Source organism: Canis lupus, chromosome 31 (genome assembly GCF_011100685.1).
Source record: "Canis lupus familiaris isolate Mischka breed German Shepherd chromosome 31, alternate assembly UU_Cfam_GSD_1.0, whole genome shotgun sequence".
Taxonomy (NCBI): domain Eukaryota; kingdom Metazoa; phylum Chordata; class Mammalia; order Carnivora; family Canidae; genus Canis; species Canis lupus.
Genome location: NC_049252.1, coordinates 38,075,600 through 38,091,008, shown reverse-complemented (window position 1 = coordinate 38,091,008; position 15,409 = coordinate 38,075,600). Strand labels below are relative to the sequence as shown.

General features: G+C 67.0%; 1 protein-coding gene across 3 annotated transcripts; it reads left to right on the top strand.

Annotated features, from left to right (window-relative positions):
- Nucleotides 1–5,041: 5,041 nt before the first annotated feature.
- On the top strand, nt 5,042–14,596 carry CFAP410 (cilia and flagella associated protein 410). 3 transcript variants are annotated; one of them, XM_038581628.1, is made up of 8 exons: nt 5,079–5,218; nt 5,989–6,126; nt 6,972–6,990; nt 8,382–8,428; nt 10,624–10,853; nt 11,547–11,820; nt 12,038–12,128; nt 14,114–14,596. In XM_038581628.1, exons 4-8 carry the CDS (start codon nt 8,400–8,402, stop codon nt 14,243–14,245), a joined length of 756 nt encoding a protein of 251 aa, XP_038437556.1. In that variant the 5' UTR covers nt 5,079–5,218; nt 5,989–6,126; nt 6,972–6,990; nt 8,382–8,399; the 3' UTR covers nt 14,246–14,596. The 3 variants fall into 3 exon arrangements, with proteins under 3 accessions (XP_038437555.1, XP_038437554.1, XP_038437556.1); XM_038581627.1 differs by lacking the exon at nt 5,989–6,126 and having other exon boundaries at nt 5,042–5,218; nt 11,652–11,820; XM_038581626.1 differs by lacking the exon at nt 5,989–6,126 and having other exon boundaries at nt 5,042–5,218.
- Nucleotides 14,597–15,409: the final 813 nt, after the last annotated feature.

The following is a 15,409-nucleotide window of genomic DNA, read 5'->3' as shown; positions in this document are numbered from 1 at the left end:
CTTATCCCGTCACCCCTGTCACCTACAGAGAACCCTCCAGGTGCGGCCCTGCGGCCGAGAGCTGGGGTCTGCGCCACCGCCCTACCTGGCACGGCGCACGCCCCACCTGGACCGGTCCCTTTGTCCTGCGAGGAAGGCGGTCGGGACGGCCCAGCCAGGGTGGGGTCAAGCGGGGCCGGCAACCCCGGGAGCCCCCTCGCCGGCAGCCACGACATACAGCGCCTGTCACACGCCTGCTCAGTCCTCCCCAGAACCAATTTCTGCAGACGTTTGCTTCAGTCCACCAGCGGCGCCCTTATCCACACCTGGGGCAGACTCTCTGGATGCTTCTGCCGCCACCTGTTGGCCCAGCCCGCTCTTCACAGCTCCCGGCAGCCCGTGCTTCGTCCCTGTCACCTGACGTGGCTCCCAAGTTGGGACGGCCAGAAGCCCTCCGCAAGGTCCCGCGCCCGGGCCCCTGGAGGCTTCCTGCCACCCGCAGGGACGCTGGGCTCCAGGGACTGCACCTCTCGCAGGCGGGCCCATTGGTTCATCGTCCTCTGCCTGCTTGAAGGCTCAGGAAGGCCTCTGCGCCCCGCCCCGCCCTGCTCCTGCACGACTCACCTGAGCGCCCTCCCCCGTTCCCGCCTCCCGGAGCTCCTGCAGTGCCCCTGCAGCCCTCGACCGAACCTGGCCTTTCTGCGACTGCAGGATTCCAGCATGAGACGCGGGGTCCTGCCCGGAGACCTGGACACGTCCCGGGGCTGCTGCTACGCCCGTGTCTGGTGGGAGACTTCTCCCTCTCTGTTGCCTGAGGAGGCTCACGCTCCATTTTGGGGGGAGAGCTCGGGACAAGGATCTGACCTATGAACCACCTGTGGCACCCCGTGGCCCCGCAAAATCCAGCACAAGGACACAACCCCAAGCGGCAGCAACTGTAAAACTACTAGGAGAAGGCTTTCCTCTTTGAAGAATCCCCACGCCGACGTAACACAAGTGGCGGGGTGGGGGGTGGGGCGGGGGACCCCGTAGCACAGATCTGCTCTCTCCCGCGGCCGCTCCACGGGGCCCTTGTCCCAGCACGTCCTCCTCCAATCCCGGGGGCCCTGGGCTTCCCATGTCGCTACAGCGCTCGGGGAAAGCAACCCGCCTGACCTCTGTTCAAGGAACAATTATCCTGCCACCTCGTAACACATAAGGGAGGCTTTATTCAAGTTTACTGCAACAGGGGAGAGAGGACAGGTGGCTTCGTGGCCAAGGAGCAGAGCGGGGAGACCAGCGGGTGGAAACGTGCTGAGACGTCTCCGGGGGCTGCTGCTCACGGGGAGGGCAGGCCAAGACCAGGTCCTACTTGTGGGATGCAGAACGTAATCAGGTAACGGGGGTGACCGCACATCAGGGTGGGGGTGAGCCAGCAGGCTTGGCGGAGACCGGCCGGCCAGGCCAGGGCAGGACAGGGTCCTCGAGGAGAGGACGTCTCAGAGCAGGACGACTCAATGCGGTCTCGTCACCTCCACCAGCTCTGAGATGCCAAACGCAGGTCGACGGATCCTGACCCCTGCTAACCTGTGATTTCTACGAGCTTCATACTCGAAAGGCCCCCTTCCCTTAAGTGCTCACATGGGTGGTGGGGATCCACCGCCCTAGGACTCTCCCTGGTTTCCTATTCCAACGGTTTAAATCACAGTGATTCAGAAGACGCAAGAAACTGTCACCTCGATGCTCCAAACTCAGGTGCTCCAGAATGGGGGGCTCGGGGACTGGGTGCCACAGGGTTGGGGGCTCGAGCGATCAGGGACCTGGGGCCTCAAGAGCTGGGGGCTTGGAGCCCCGAAGGATCGGGGGCTGGGGACTAAAGGGTTGGGGGCTTGAAGGATTGGAGGCTGGGGGCTCTAAGGATCAGGGGCTGGAGGCTGGGGGCCTCTAAGGACCAAGGGTTGGGGGCTGGGGGGTGCTAAGGACCAGAGGCTGGGGGCTCGAGGGCTCTAAGGAGCAGGGGCTGGGGGATGGGGGGCTGTAAGGACCAGGGGCAGGGGGCTGGAGGGCTCTAAGGACCGGGGGCTGGGGGGCTCTAAGGACCGAGGGTTGGGGGCTGGGGGGCTCTAAGGACCAGAGGCTGGGGGCTCGAGGGCTCTAAGGAGCAGGGGCTGGGGGCTGGAGGGCTCTAAGGAGCAGGGGCTGGGGGATGGGGGGCTCTAAGGAGCAGGGGCTGGGGGGCTCTAAGGAGCAGGGGCTGGGGGCTGGGGGGCTCTAAGGAGCAGGGGCTGGGGGCTGGGGGGCTCTAAGGAGCAGGGGCTGGGGGATGGGGGGCTCTAAGGACCAGAGGCTGGGGGATGGGGAGCTCTAAGGAGCAGGGGCTGGGGGCTGGAGGGCTCTAAGGAGCAGGGGCTGGGGGCTGGAGGGCTCTAAGGAGCAGGGGCTGGGGGATGGGGGGCTCTAAGGAGCAGGGGCTGGGGGATGGGGGCTCTAAGGAGCAGGGGCTGGGGGCTGGAGGGCTCTAAGGAGCAGGGGCTGGGGGATGGGGGGCTCTAAGGAGCAGGGGCTGGGGGATGGGGGGCTCTAAGGAGCAGGGGCTGGGGGCTGGGGGGCTCTAAGGACCAGGGGCTGGGGGATGGGGGGCTCTAAGGACCAGAGGCTGGGGGATGGGGGGCTCTAAGGACCGAGGGTTGGGGGCTGGGGGCCGCTAAGGACCAGAGGCTGGGGGCTCGAAGGCTCTAAGGACCGAGGGTTGGGGGCTGGGGGCTCGAGGGATCTAAGGAGCAGGAGCTGGGGGATGGGGGGCTCTAAGGAGCAGGGGCTGGGGTTGGAGGGCTCTAAGGAGCAGGGGCTGGGGGATGGGGGGCTCTAAGGAGCAGGGGCCGGGGGCTAGAGGGCTCTAAGGAGCAGGGGTTGGGGGCTGGGGGGCTCTAAGGAGCAGGGGCTGGGGGCTGGGGGGCTCTAAGGAGCAGGGGCTGGGGGATGGGGGGCTCTAAGGACCAGAGGCCGGGGGATGGGGGGTAAGGAGCAGGGGCTGGGGGATGGGGGGCTCTAAGGACCAGGGGCTGGGGGATGGGGGGCTCTAAGGACCGAGGGTTGGGGGCTGGGGGCCGCTAAGGACCAGAGGCTGGGGGCTCGAAGGCTCTAAGGACCGAGGGTTGGGGGCTGGGGGCTCGAGGGATCTAAGGAGCAGGAGCTGGGGGATGGGGGGCTCTAAGGAGCAGGGGCTGGGGTTGGAGGGCTCTAAGGAGCAGGGGCTGGGGGATGGGGGGCTCTAAGGAGCAGGGGCCGGGGGCTGGAGGGCTCTAAGGAGCAGGGGTTGGGGGCTGGGGGGCTCTAAGGAGCAGGGGCTGGGGGATGGGGGGCTCTAAGGAGCAGGGGCTGGGGGATGGGGGGCTCTAAGGAGCAGAGGCTGGGGGATGGGGGGTAAGGAGCAGGGGCTGGGGGATGGGGGGCTCTAAGGAGCAGGGGCTGGGGGATGGGGGGCTCTAAGGAGCAGCGGCTGGGGGATGGGGGGCTCTAAGGACCGAGGGTTGGGAGCTGGGGGATGGGGGGCTCTAAGGACCAGAGGCTGGGGGATGGGGGGCTCTAAGGAGCAGGGGCTGGGGGCTGGAGAGCTCTAAGGAGCAGGGGCTGGGGGATGGGGGGCTCTAAGGAGCAGGGGCTGGGGGGCTCTAAGGAGCAGGGGCTGGGGGCTGGGGGGCTCTTAGGACCAGAGGCTGGGGGCTGGGGGGCTCTAAGGAGCAGGGGCTGGGGGCTGGAGGGCTCTAAGGAGCAGGGGCTGGGGGCTGGGGGGCTCTAAGGAGCAGGGGTTGGGGGCTGGGGGGCTCTAAGGAGCAGGGGCTGGGGGATGGGGGGCTCTAAGGAGCAGGGGCTGGGGGATGGGGGGCTCTAAGGACCAGAGGCTGGGGGATGGGGGGCTCTAAGGAGCAGGGGCTGGGGGATGGGGGGCTCTAAGGAGCAGGGGCTGGGGGATGGGGGGCTCTAAGGAGCAGGGGCTGGGGGATGGGGGGCTCTAAGGACCAGAGGCTGGGGGATGGGGGGCTCTAAGGAGCAGGGGCTGGGGGATGGGGGGCTCTAAGGAGCAGGGGCTGGGGGCTGGGGGGCTCTAAGGAGCAGGGGCTGGGGGATGGGGGGCTCTAAGGAGCAGGGGCTGGGGAATGGGGGGCTCTAAGGAGCAGGGGCTGGGGGCTGGGGGGCTCTAAGGAGCAGCTGCTGGGGGATCGGGGGCTCTAAGGACCGAGGGTTGGGAGCTGGGGGATGGGGGGCTCTAAGGACCAGAGGCTGGGGGATGGGGGGCTCTAAGGAGCAGGGGCTGGGGGCTGGGGGGCTCTAAGGAGCAGGGGCTGGGGGATAGGGGGCTCTAAGGAGCAGGGGCTGGGGTTGGGGGGCTCTAAGGAGCAGGGGCTGGGGGCTGGGGGGCTCTAAGGAGCAGGGGCTGGGGGATGGGGGGCTCTAAGGAGCAGGGGCTGGGGGATGGGGGGCTCTAAGGAGCAGGGGCTGGGGAATGGGGGGCTCTAAGGAGCAGGGGCTGGGGGCTGGAGGGCTCTAAGGAGCAGGGGCTGGGGGCTGGGGGGCTCTAAGGAGCAGCTGCTGGGGGATCGGGGGCTCTAAGGACCGAGGGTTGGGAGCTGGGGGATGGGGGGGCTCTAAGGACCAGAGGCTGGGGGATGGGGGGCTCTAAGGAGCAGGGGCTGGGGGCTGGGGGGCTCTAAGGAGCAGGGGCTGGGGGCTGGGGGCTGGGGGGCTCTAAGGAGCAGGGGCTGGGGATGGGGGGCTCTAAGGACCAGAGGCTGGGGGCTCGAAGGCTCTAAGGACCGAGGGTTGGGGGCTGGGGGACTCTAAGGAGCAGGTGCTGGTAGGGCTGGTGGGTCGGTCGGGTCCTCCCCGGGTCGCAGCAGAACTGCGTCACCCGGGCCCCCCCTCACCGCACATGCGCAGTACTAGGCGCGCAGCCCGGGGGGCGGGGCTAGGGCGGCCGGGGCGGGGCCATCGCTCCCGGCGGCCTCACTGCGCTCGCGCCGCCCCGCCTCCTCGCGGGGAGACCAATGGGCTCGCGGGACACGCCCCTGGCGACGCTGGCTCCGCCCCCTGGAGACGGGCCGCCACGGCGCGGAGCTCCACCCGGCCAGCGGGCTGCGGTCGGGGCCTTCGGGGCGGGTCGGGGTCCCGGGCGGCCCTGCGCCATGAAGCTGACTCGGAAGATGGTCCTGTCCCGGGCCAAGGCCTCGGAGCTGCACAGCGTCCGGAAGCTCAACTGCTGGTGGGTGTCCGGGGCCGGGGTCGTCCTCGCACGGTTCCCCCCGCGCAGCACCGGGGTCCCGGGAGGAGAGGGGACGGGAGGGGGGGGGACCCGGGGGGAGAGAGGACCCGGGAGGAGGGGGGACCCGGGAGGGGAGGGGACCCGGGAGGGCGGGGGACCCGGGGGGAGAGGGGACGGGAGGGGAGGACCTGGGAGGAGGGGACCCGGGAGGAGAGAGGACCCGGGAGGAGAGAGGACAGGTGGAGAGGGGCCAGGTGGAGAGGGGCCGGGAGGAGGGGGGACCCGGGAGGAGGGGACCAGGGAGGAGAGGGGACCTGGGAGGAGAGGGAACGGGAGGGGAGGACCTGGGAGGAGAGGGGACCCGGGAGGAGGGGACCAGGGAGGAGGGGACCTGGGAGGAGAGGGGACCCCGGGGGGGGGGGGGGGAGAGGGGACGGGAGGGGAGGACCTGGGAGGAGGGGACCCGGGAGGAGAAAGGACCCGGGAGGAGAGGGGACGGGTGGAGAGGGGCCGGGAGGAGGGGGGACCAGGGAGGAGGGGACCAGGGAGGAGAGGACCAGGGAGGAGAGGGCACTCAGGAGGAGCAGGCCCAGGAGGAGGGGACCTGGACCGAGAGGCCCCCCACACCTCTGCTCCAGCCGGGGAGCAGGGAGCACCTGTGGAGGAGCCACCAGAGTCGGGGTGGAGGGGAGCAGGTGCAGCCACAAGCCTGGGGGCCACTGCCACAGATCATTCCGGAATTGTTACGCCTCTGGGTGGTGGTGTTTCAGACACAGGCTCCAAACTGCTCCCTTTGCTGGAAACCGCTGAGGTCTCCCCATCGGCCTCCTGGATAGCTCCTTCCGGAAGGGCCTGAGTCGGACATGGCCAGCCGTAGGGAGCCAAATCTCCCAAGCAGGAGGATGGAGGTGACTAACACCGTCCAGTGGGGAAGTAGAGGCTGAGTCCAGAGTAACCAGGCGGTAGACGTTTCTGTAACTGAGTCCTGTTGGGGAGGTGCTGTCCCCAGGAGCCCCGCTCTGGGAGGAGACAGGACTGGATGGAGGAGCTGTGGGGTCAGTGCAGGTGCACAGGTGGGGTGGCCACGTCTGGCTGGGCCAGGGGAGGACTTCAGGAACTCCGGGAGGATCTGCAGGTGTTCCCTGGGGGCTCAGAGCAAGCCCTGTAGATGCGTCGGAGGAGGTGGGCCATGGGGAGCTCAGCCCTCCTCCTAGGACGTCCTCCCAGGCCGCGTCGGCACGTTGACTGCAGGGAGCTCGGCCCTGTCACTTGTTCCCGTAAGGCCCTTCTGTTTGGCATGAGGTGGCCAGGCTGCGTCTGAGCAGGGAGAGACAAGGGCCTGCTTGAGGCTTTCCAGCCTTTGTTTCGAGAGCTGCCTGTTCAGCCGTTGGACGTGGCCCCTGACAAGGACTTGCTTGTTCACTGCATCAGTGGGGGACATTGTCCAGCCTTGCCCCAGCCCGGAGAGTCAGTGCATCTTTGTGTCCTCCAAGTGGAGTGGCCCTGCTGCTCCTCAGTCTGAGAAGCACCCCTCAAGCACCGAGCACAGAGACTTTTGTTGGAAACAACCACGCAGCGGTGTTTGACACGTTTGTCAGTCCTCGGGACGGGCTAGGCTGGCCCTGACCCTGTCGTTGACATCGTAGGATTTCAGTTTATAGGCATCTGTCATTAATTTTTGGGATTTCTGTTTCTAATTTTTTTTTTCTCAACTTTCACAAAATTAAAGTACATGTGTCTTTTCTTTCCCCAGGGGCAGCCGCCTCACAGACGTAAGTATTATGCGGAGCATCTCCAAATGCTCTCTGGTCCCAAAAGTGGAATCCTGTCCCCCAAGAGGACCGTTAAATTTGCTGAACTGCATGCACTCAGTTCAACCCCAAATCTGGTACTTTGTGTTTATTTAGTATAACTTTTCGCTAATTGTTTCACGATTTTCGTAATGTGGGATGACTAATGAAAAAGCTATTTCATGCGTCCTGGTTTATTTTGACGTTCCTTTAAGAATTCTCCCGCTGATGAAAGGCTTCACATCCCAGGTCTCAGGGAGCGGATCCCAAGTCGGCTGGGGAGGGATGCTGGGGGCCTGCGTTGCTCACAGGAGACGTGCACTCTGCTGGGAGGCCTTTTCCTCGGGTTCCTGAGCTGCGTGTCACCGAGGACGTTGCTCACCTCAGCTTCTGCTCTTAATGGGATCCAGTGTTGTGCTCCCCACCCCCCAGGCCATGGCAGGAAAGGATGGGGCCCAGAGTGGGGGTCGGGGAACAGCACCCCGAGCTGAGCTGAGAGTCTGTGAACAGATTTCTTCCCCTTTCTCTCTGAGAATGAGCGTCCCTGACTTAACACAGGGATCATACCATGTAAGAAAAGGTCATACATCTTTTCTTTCTTTCCTACTTTTCTAACTTGAACTAAACCTTCACTTGAAAACAAAGTCAGAAATGCAGCTGAGACCCTGGGCTATCCAGGAACGCTGATTCCACCTCACGCTACCGCTGAAATGCAGCATATCCAGCTGCCGAAAACAATCCTAAAAAACAAAATTACCACCATAGCAGAAAACAAGTCCATGGTGCGTGCGATGCATCCGAGCAGCCCGTGAGCCTGTTGGGGTCAAGGGCCTCGTGTGGCCCGGTTCTGGCGTGTGGCAGACCCTGTACCACCCGTCGGCCACACAGTTGGAGGCCGTCCTGGGCCAAGCCGAGCACCCGTTGCTCTTTCCCCTGAGTTGATGCTGTTAACACGGTAATGAGAGCCAGTCCCAATCCTGTCTCCCTTTCGGCCCCGCTCCGTTGGCCAAGCCCTCCCTGTGTCTCAGAGATGGCAAAAGAAAGGTTCTCGGTCCAGCGGAGGGGCCACAGAGGTCCCCTTAAGTGATGTCTTCTGAGGGCACCGAAGGGCAGGGCTTCGGGCAGCGTTTGGTGGCGGCGATGCTGTTACGACATCCCAGAGCGAGCGCGTGTCCCCGGGGTTGAGGGAGCCCGAGCAGATGCAGCGTGCGGAGTCTGGTGCAGAGCCCGCGGCCCCGTGTCCCGTGCAGCCCCACTGAGGCGAGGGCGCTCGGCCTGGGCCGTGGGGGCGGGGCCCACCGGGCGCCACGCGTGTCTGCGCTGGGCTCGCAGGAGCGCCCGGCCATGCCCCACCTGCTTCCTTCCCTCCCTAGGTCTCCATCTGCCGGGAGATGCCCAGCCTGGAAGTGATCACCCTCAGGTACTGCGCCCGCTGTGCTGAGTCACGGGGCTCGGAGAAAAGGGGGATGTTCAGATCCCCTTAGGTCACCTGAGAAACCCCCGACAAGAGTGTGTCTGGGGGGGCTCCTGCGAGCTCTGCCTGCCCGCGCGGACGGGTCCCTGGCCGAACCCCCTCGAGCTCGCCCTGCTGTGTCCCGGCCCACCCTCGCTGCGATCGTGGGTGCAGCCTCCACATGAGCAGCCCCGTCAAGGCGGCCGCGTCTGCCCCCAGCGCCCCCGCCGTTCTCTGCCCTCCGGTTCTGGCGCCGCCAGGAGCTCTGCTGGTCTCTGCCCCACGCGGTCCCTCGACGGCAGCTGCCCCTCTGGAGGCATTGGCATCTCAGGCAAACCGGGGATGAACCAGACGCTGCCGATGGGATTTCTGGCAGCTGGGCGCTTTGGAGGGTTGGGGGTAGGCGGGGAGCATCGTCCTCTGCCCCTGAACTCCCTCCTGCCCGCTCGGGACCCAGGGAGGGAGCCGGGGATTCCTACCGCTTGCCAGATGCCGGCTCTCGCACCTTGGGCAAGGCTCAGATCTCTGGGCCTCAGTTTCCCTATTTGTAACATGGACATAGTACCGGCACCTGCCCTGTGGGGCAGCGAGGACTGGGTGCCGGCAGAAAACGGAGCGCTTAGCGAGCATGCGTGCACCATGTCGTTGTGTCGCTGACTTGCTAGGATTATCGATGAAGTGGAGACCTGAGCCCACACCCAGAAAGCCTTCCCTGACGATTAAACGGATTGCCTTTCATTCCTGAAAACAGGCGAGCCCCGAACCCTGGCCCTGCCCGCCCGAGTGACGTGGGGCACGTCGCCGGCCCTCCTGAGCTGCAGCGTCACTCAGGCTCGTGGCTCAGAGGACGGACGGAAGGCCCGGGGGTGTGGCCGAGCTCAGGTGCCCGGTGCCCGCGCGGCTGCGTAGGAACCCGAGTGTAAACCGCTGCGTGAACGCGGGATGCCCGTCCTTCACTGGGGTGCAGTCCCGTCCCTTTGGTCTCGGAGCCTCGTGCTGAGGCTGCCGTAACAGTCCCGCACACCGGGCGGCCCGTGGACAACAGACGTTGGGTCTCAGCCCCTGAGCTGCGCGTCTGAGATGAAGGTGGCATTTGCCGTGTCGGGGGGACCCGCGTCCTGGTTCACGGACAGCCCTTCTGCTGGGTCTGCGTGTGCGGGACGGGCACGGGAGCTCCGGGGGCTCTTCCATGAGGGCTCCCGAACCCCGTCACCTTGGCCGTTAGGTTTCAGGGTATGAATCTGGGGGGGCAAGCACGGTTAGCCCCGTGGTCCAGCAGGAGGATGGCAGGCTGGGGTGCGGGTTCAGATGTTCATGTGGCGCCCCGGCCTGTGCCTGGGACGGCTTCCTCAGATGGCGAAGCCGAAGTCCTGCTCTGGGCACCGTGGCGTCAGCCGCAGACCTGGCTCTCAGTGAAGCCGAGCGCCCCACTCCCCACCGGCAACTCCTTTAACAAGTGGGGGGCCCACTGCGGTGCTGCGGCTGCCAGACAAATGCAGCCCCCAGCAGAGAATGTTCTAGGTGGGCTTGGCCGCAGCCCACCATGCAGGGAGCAGCAGCGTCCCCGCAGCCGTGGAGGGTGCTCCTGGCCTGCTCACCCCTCCAGGCACCTGCCCTCTGCTCCTGTGGAGCTGGGAGAGTTTCTGCTCGTGTCCGCGGAGGCCTGCGGGGTCTCAGCCTGGAGCCCACACGATTCCGTCTCCGACGTGTTCACAAGTCCGAGGAGCAAAACTGAAGCGCACGTACTTCGTCCCCTCCTGGGGCTCGGGCTTGGGAAGTCGGGGCTCGGTTCTTGCAGCCTGGGGCTTGCTCGTGTTTGCTGTGGGTTTTTCTGGCCGCCGCCGGCTGTGGGGCGCAGAGACGTCCTGTGAGGGAGGGTGAGCCCCCCCCTCCCCGTTGACTCCGTGAGGCCTGGACCAAGCAGGAGGCCGGGGCCTTGCTCGCTGCTGCTCACGTGTCCACTTCGGGGACTTCCCGTCCTCACGGTTTGTCCTTGGCCCGGGGTCTTTGTCGACCTTGACTCCTGCCGTCCGGCTCTGACCCCCTTCCCAGGAGAGGGCAGGTGGGCTCCGTCCTGGTGTTTGCAGTTGACACGAGGGGCTCAGTGGGGGGGGGGGGACGCCCTCCGCGAGCGGGGCGCCGACCGTGCTGTCCCCCTGCAGCGTCAACAGCGTCTCCTCCCTGGAGCCCGTGAGCCAGTGCCAGCAGCTGAGCGAGCTCTACCTGCGGAAGAACCGCATCCCCAGCCTGGCGGAGCTCTTCTACCTGAAGGGCCTGCCGCGCCTGCGCGTGCTGTGGCTGGCGGAGAACCCCTGCTGCGGCACCGACCCCCACCGCTACCGCATGACCGTCCTGCGCAACCTGCCGCACCTGCAGAAGCTGGACAACCAGAGTAGGTGCCTGCTGCGCCCCACAGCCCGACGGGGAGTCCCTTCCTCTCCTCTGCCCTTCCAGCACCTTCCAGGAGCCAGCAGGTGCCCCCTCCCTGTGGGCTCCTCGGGGGGCGTCCCCCAGGCTGCTGCCCCTCGATTCACAAGTGTGAGTGGGGAGGGATCACCCGGGGCAGCCCAGGCGGGCGCAGGATCGCGGGGGCCTCGTCACCCTCCACCCGCCTGCTGCTGTCGTTTCTTCTGCTCCTTCCCTGCTCAGAACACTTGCCTGGGGCCCCGGGGAGCCCGTGAGAGGGTCCGGCTGGGCTGGCAGCGTCCCTGCTGGAGGCCGGCGGGCGCCTCCCCGCGGCGCTGATCGCTCCTTCCCCACCTGTCCTCCAGGGCCTGCATTCGGAGGCCCCTGGCACCACCGTGCTGGGCCCTGACCCTCCACACACGCACACTTTCCCCCCAGGTAGACAGCTGTCGCGTAGGTTAGCTCAGGGACCTCCGTCCACGTGGGAGTGCAGCAGACCGTGGGCCGTGTGGTCTGTTCCTTTGCCTATAATTTGTCTCTTCACGGACGCTTGTCTGGAGCAAGTGCTGAACTTGAGATTCACGTCCAGCCGGTGCCAGGGTGGGGCGGTGACAGGCAGGACCCGGCCGCTCTCCAGGAGCTGGCCGGCAGGGTGGACCGACGGACCCCGCTTGTCTAGAGCAGACTGTGCCCGGCGTGGCCGTGGTGGCGAGCCGCAGTCCGGGGGGCTTCTGTGGGGGCGCGTCCACTCTGATGCTGCAGCTCCGCCCGCTTCACTCTGAAGCCGTGACCGAGGAGGAGCTGTCCCGCGCGTTGATGGAGGGAGAGGAGGTCACGGCCCCCGGTGGAGAGGGCACGGGGAGCGGCCAGCCCGAGATGTCCTACGCCCTGAGCACCGCGGACGCTGCTGCTGACACCCAGCAGGACACGCTGAGCTATGGCGAGGAGACAAGGTGCCTGGTGGCGGGGGCAGCGGGCCTGCCCCTGGGGCTGCAGCAGCCTGGCGATGGGGCGGGTGAAGTGGGCCGGCGGGCGTGGGGCACCCCTGACCCAGCACTGCAGTCTCCCGGGGGAAGGCCAGGTGGCCGTGGCCGTGGCCAGCCAAGCCGCCGTGCGGCGGGGACGGGGCAGCTGGCCTGCTCACATCCTCAGTCCCTGTCCTTCCTGCAGCGTCCAGGGCCAGCTCGGCCTGAAGTCCCCTTCCCGGGACCGCTTCCCTTCCTTCTCGCACAGGGAAGCCGTGAGCAGTCGCAAGAACAGGGTGAGCATGATGGGACAGCACCGGCTGAGGCGGCCACCAGCTCCCTCTGCCCAGAACGTGGGGACGGGGGTGCACGGGCTGAGACACCCAGGGACTTGCAGAGCCAGGCCCCAAGGGTGGAAGTGGCTCTGAGCTACACTGGAAGTGACACGCCGGAGGGTGTGTGTGCAGCTGAGCTGGCTTCAGTGTGCAGGGGCAGCCCCAGAGGGACAGGAGACCCCCGTCCAGCCTGCGGGCAGCTCCGGGCAGCACGTGGGACCAGGCGTGCCGAGCGGCAGGCCGAGCCCTGGTGGGCAGGTTGCTGTGGCAGCACCTAAAGCTGCAGAGGTGCGCTGCTCGCGGGGACGCCTCCCACCTGCAGGGGGACAGACACTCCTGTCCTGGCGGGGCAGTTCTGCGCCACCGTGGCTCCTCAGGGTCCCTGTAAGGAGTAACAGGTTCAGAAGTAGGCTACGGGGGCTGCTCCGTCGAAGGCTCCGGTCCTTTCCACGTGTCTGCCGCCTGTGAACTTCTGGCTTGTTCTGGGGCTTGTTCCTCCTGGTCATGGGCTGGCGCTCTGATCCAGGCTCACACCCAGGAGGACAGGGGCCATTTCTTCCTTGTGTCCTCTCACTGGGGAAGAACGGCTGCCCTGTGTCTTCCTCACCCGGCAACACCGGCTTCATCAGCTGCATTGCTCACGTCCTGAGTGTGAGCCTGTCACCAGCCAGAAGAGCGGGGTCACCACCGTCAGCTTGGCCCAGTGGGGACTTTGCCTCCTAGTCACATGGGAGGGGGGCTGCGTGAGCACAGCCAGGGTCTGTGAGGAGGTCCGTGACCCCCCAGCTCCTGCTCCCGACTGCCTGGCTCTCCTAGCCCCGCGGGGTCCCAGAGCCATCCGACTGGTGCTCACATGGGAAGGGCTCCACAATCGGGGTGGGGGCTGCCAGCACCCCCTTGAGGACCTGGAAGGGCTTGTGGAAGGCACAGAGGGGTGGACTTAGGCCCCATCCCGGGGAGGGACCAGCCCGCCCTAGGGGAGAATCGTCCCCCCAGAGCTGCTGACAGCCGTGACTGCAGGCCGGAGGCGATTCTGGGCAGATCCTCCGCAAGGTCCGTGCATAGGCCCCCACCCAGCACAGAGGAGCCCCCGGAGCAGGCCAGGGTCTGCAGAGCCCCGGAGGCTGCCCCGAGGTTACACGGGCCCCCCCAGCACAGGAGGAGCCCCAGAGGGTGCCCCGAGGTTACACAGGCCCCCCCCCAGCACAGGAGGAGCCCCCGGGGCAGGCCAGCGTCTGCAGAGCCCCGGAGGCTGCCCCGAGGTTACACAGCGCCCCCCACCCAGCACAGGAGGAGCCCCTGGGGCAGGCCAGCGTCTGCAGAGCCCCGAGCTTGCACACTGCTCCAGCCCTGTACCTTCCATAAATGCAAACTGAAACCATCAGACCTGCTTGTGCAGCCAGAGCCACTTCGGGGACAGCAGGGAAGGCCCTGGCTCTACTCTGCCTGTGACCCGTGGCCTGTGGCCCCGTCCGCCCCCGGGAGGTCCCGCAAGCCCCGATGGCAGGATGCACAGGGCCAGGGAGGCCAGGGAGCTGTAGGGGCGGGGATGGAGCAGGACCCCCGAGGGGTGCCAGGGGTGGGCGGGGGCACTACTCCCTGTGGCCCCCGGAGCAGATGTCACCTTGCCACCACGTGCCCCAGCTCACCTCATAAGAGCCAGCCCAAGTGGCCCCCATGTGCAAAACGCTGCTTTGCTCCACTGCAGATAGAAACCATGAGCACATGCCTAGCACACGCGTGTCTGTGATCGTGGTGCTGAGCGCTGCCCCGGGCCGCTCCGCCCCTTCCCTCCCAGCTGGGTGACCTCGGCCGGCCCTGCGGGCAGCGCAGCTCTGTGGGGGAGCCTCTGCCCTGTGTTCTCCCGGGGTTTCCTGGGGGGCCGCTCGCCCAGATGTACAGGTCCGCTGGCCTGGTGGCCTCAGCCGGTGACCCTGTGCCCCCAGAACAACGTGCTGACCGCCATCCTGCTGCTGCTGCGGGAGCTGGACGCCGAGGGGCTGGAGGCCGTGCACCAGACTGTGGTCAGCCGGCTCCAGGCCTTGCAGAAGCAGGAGCAGCAAGAGGACGTGGAGTGACCCTCAGCGCCACCCCGAGCTGCCAGGCCTTCCTCCCGCAACCCCGTGCCCCAGCCCCTGGGAGGTGCCGGGTCACCAATACAGCCACGGCCTCCGCCGGACCCCGCTGAGTCCCAGCCTGTGGTCTGTGTCCCAAGAGGCTCAGGGCCGCCGGGAAGGCCACGCCCTCGGTGTGGACGGTGTGGATGGCGCCCTGGCGGAGCAGGAGGGGCAGCGGGCCCCGTGCTGGGTGCCCTCCCGAGGGCGCAGGTGCACGCCAGCCTGCACGGGGGCCCACCTGGGCTTGGCGCTTCCCGCCGTGGCAGCGCCACCACCGTCCCTAATAAATGTCTTCCCAGAGTCTGACCCGGAGCTCGTGTTGCCCCTGTCGGTTCTTGGCCCCAGTTGTAGGTTAGACTCTGCCCGCGGCCGGCGTCCAGAATGATCTGTCCTTAGAGTGGCTTCGTGTCACCAGGCCCACCAACTGCCACGGGGCCGGGGCAGGGGAGGCCTGGGGCAGGATCTGGGTGCCACCGTGGGAGAGGCAACGGGCGGGCGCCAGGGGGGCACCCAGAGATGGCACCTGAGGTGCGTGCTCCCGCGGGGAGAGGCTCAGGCCGGGGGGTGGGGGGGGGCGCCCCCACAGCGGGGGTGCCTCCCTGGCCGGGAGCAGCCAGGCGATCTTCCTGGTTCCCTCCGCCCCACTCCAGCTGGGGGGCACCCAGATCTCTGAATGTGTCCGTCTCTGTGCGAGCGAGGGGGTGCTGCCTACTGTGCGCAAGGACCCAGATGGGCGACCGCGCGGGGGCGGCGTGCCCGTTGAACGTGGGCTGCGCTCAGGGAGCCGGTCTCCAGCTCGTCCAGCCTCGCCAGGGCTGCGGGGCAGGGGCTTCCTCTGGGGTGTCCGTGGCCCTCAGGAACCGAGTGGTCACGCAGGGGCCGCTGCGCCCACGCTCTGTGTGCGAGGAAGCGGCCGGGCTCTCCTACAGCAGGTGGGGCAGGTGACGGTGAACAGCACACACGCCCCTCCCCACGCCCCAGGCCCACTTCCCGCTGCGCCACCACCTGCTGCGCCTCGGGGACTGGGACGGGCAGGGCCGGCCCTAGACGCCCCTGCCTCGGCTCCCGGGGGCGGCGGGTGAGCTCCGTGGGGGGAAGATGCACCTCGAGATGCCCTTTGATCGT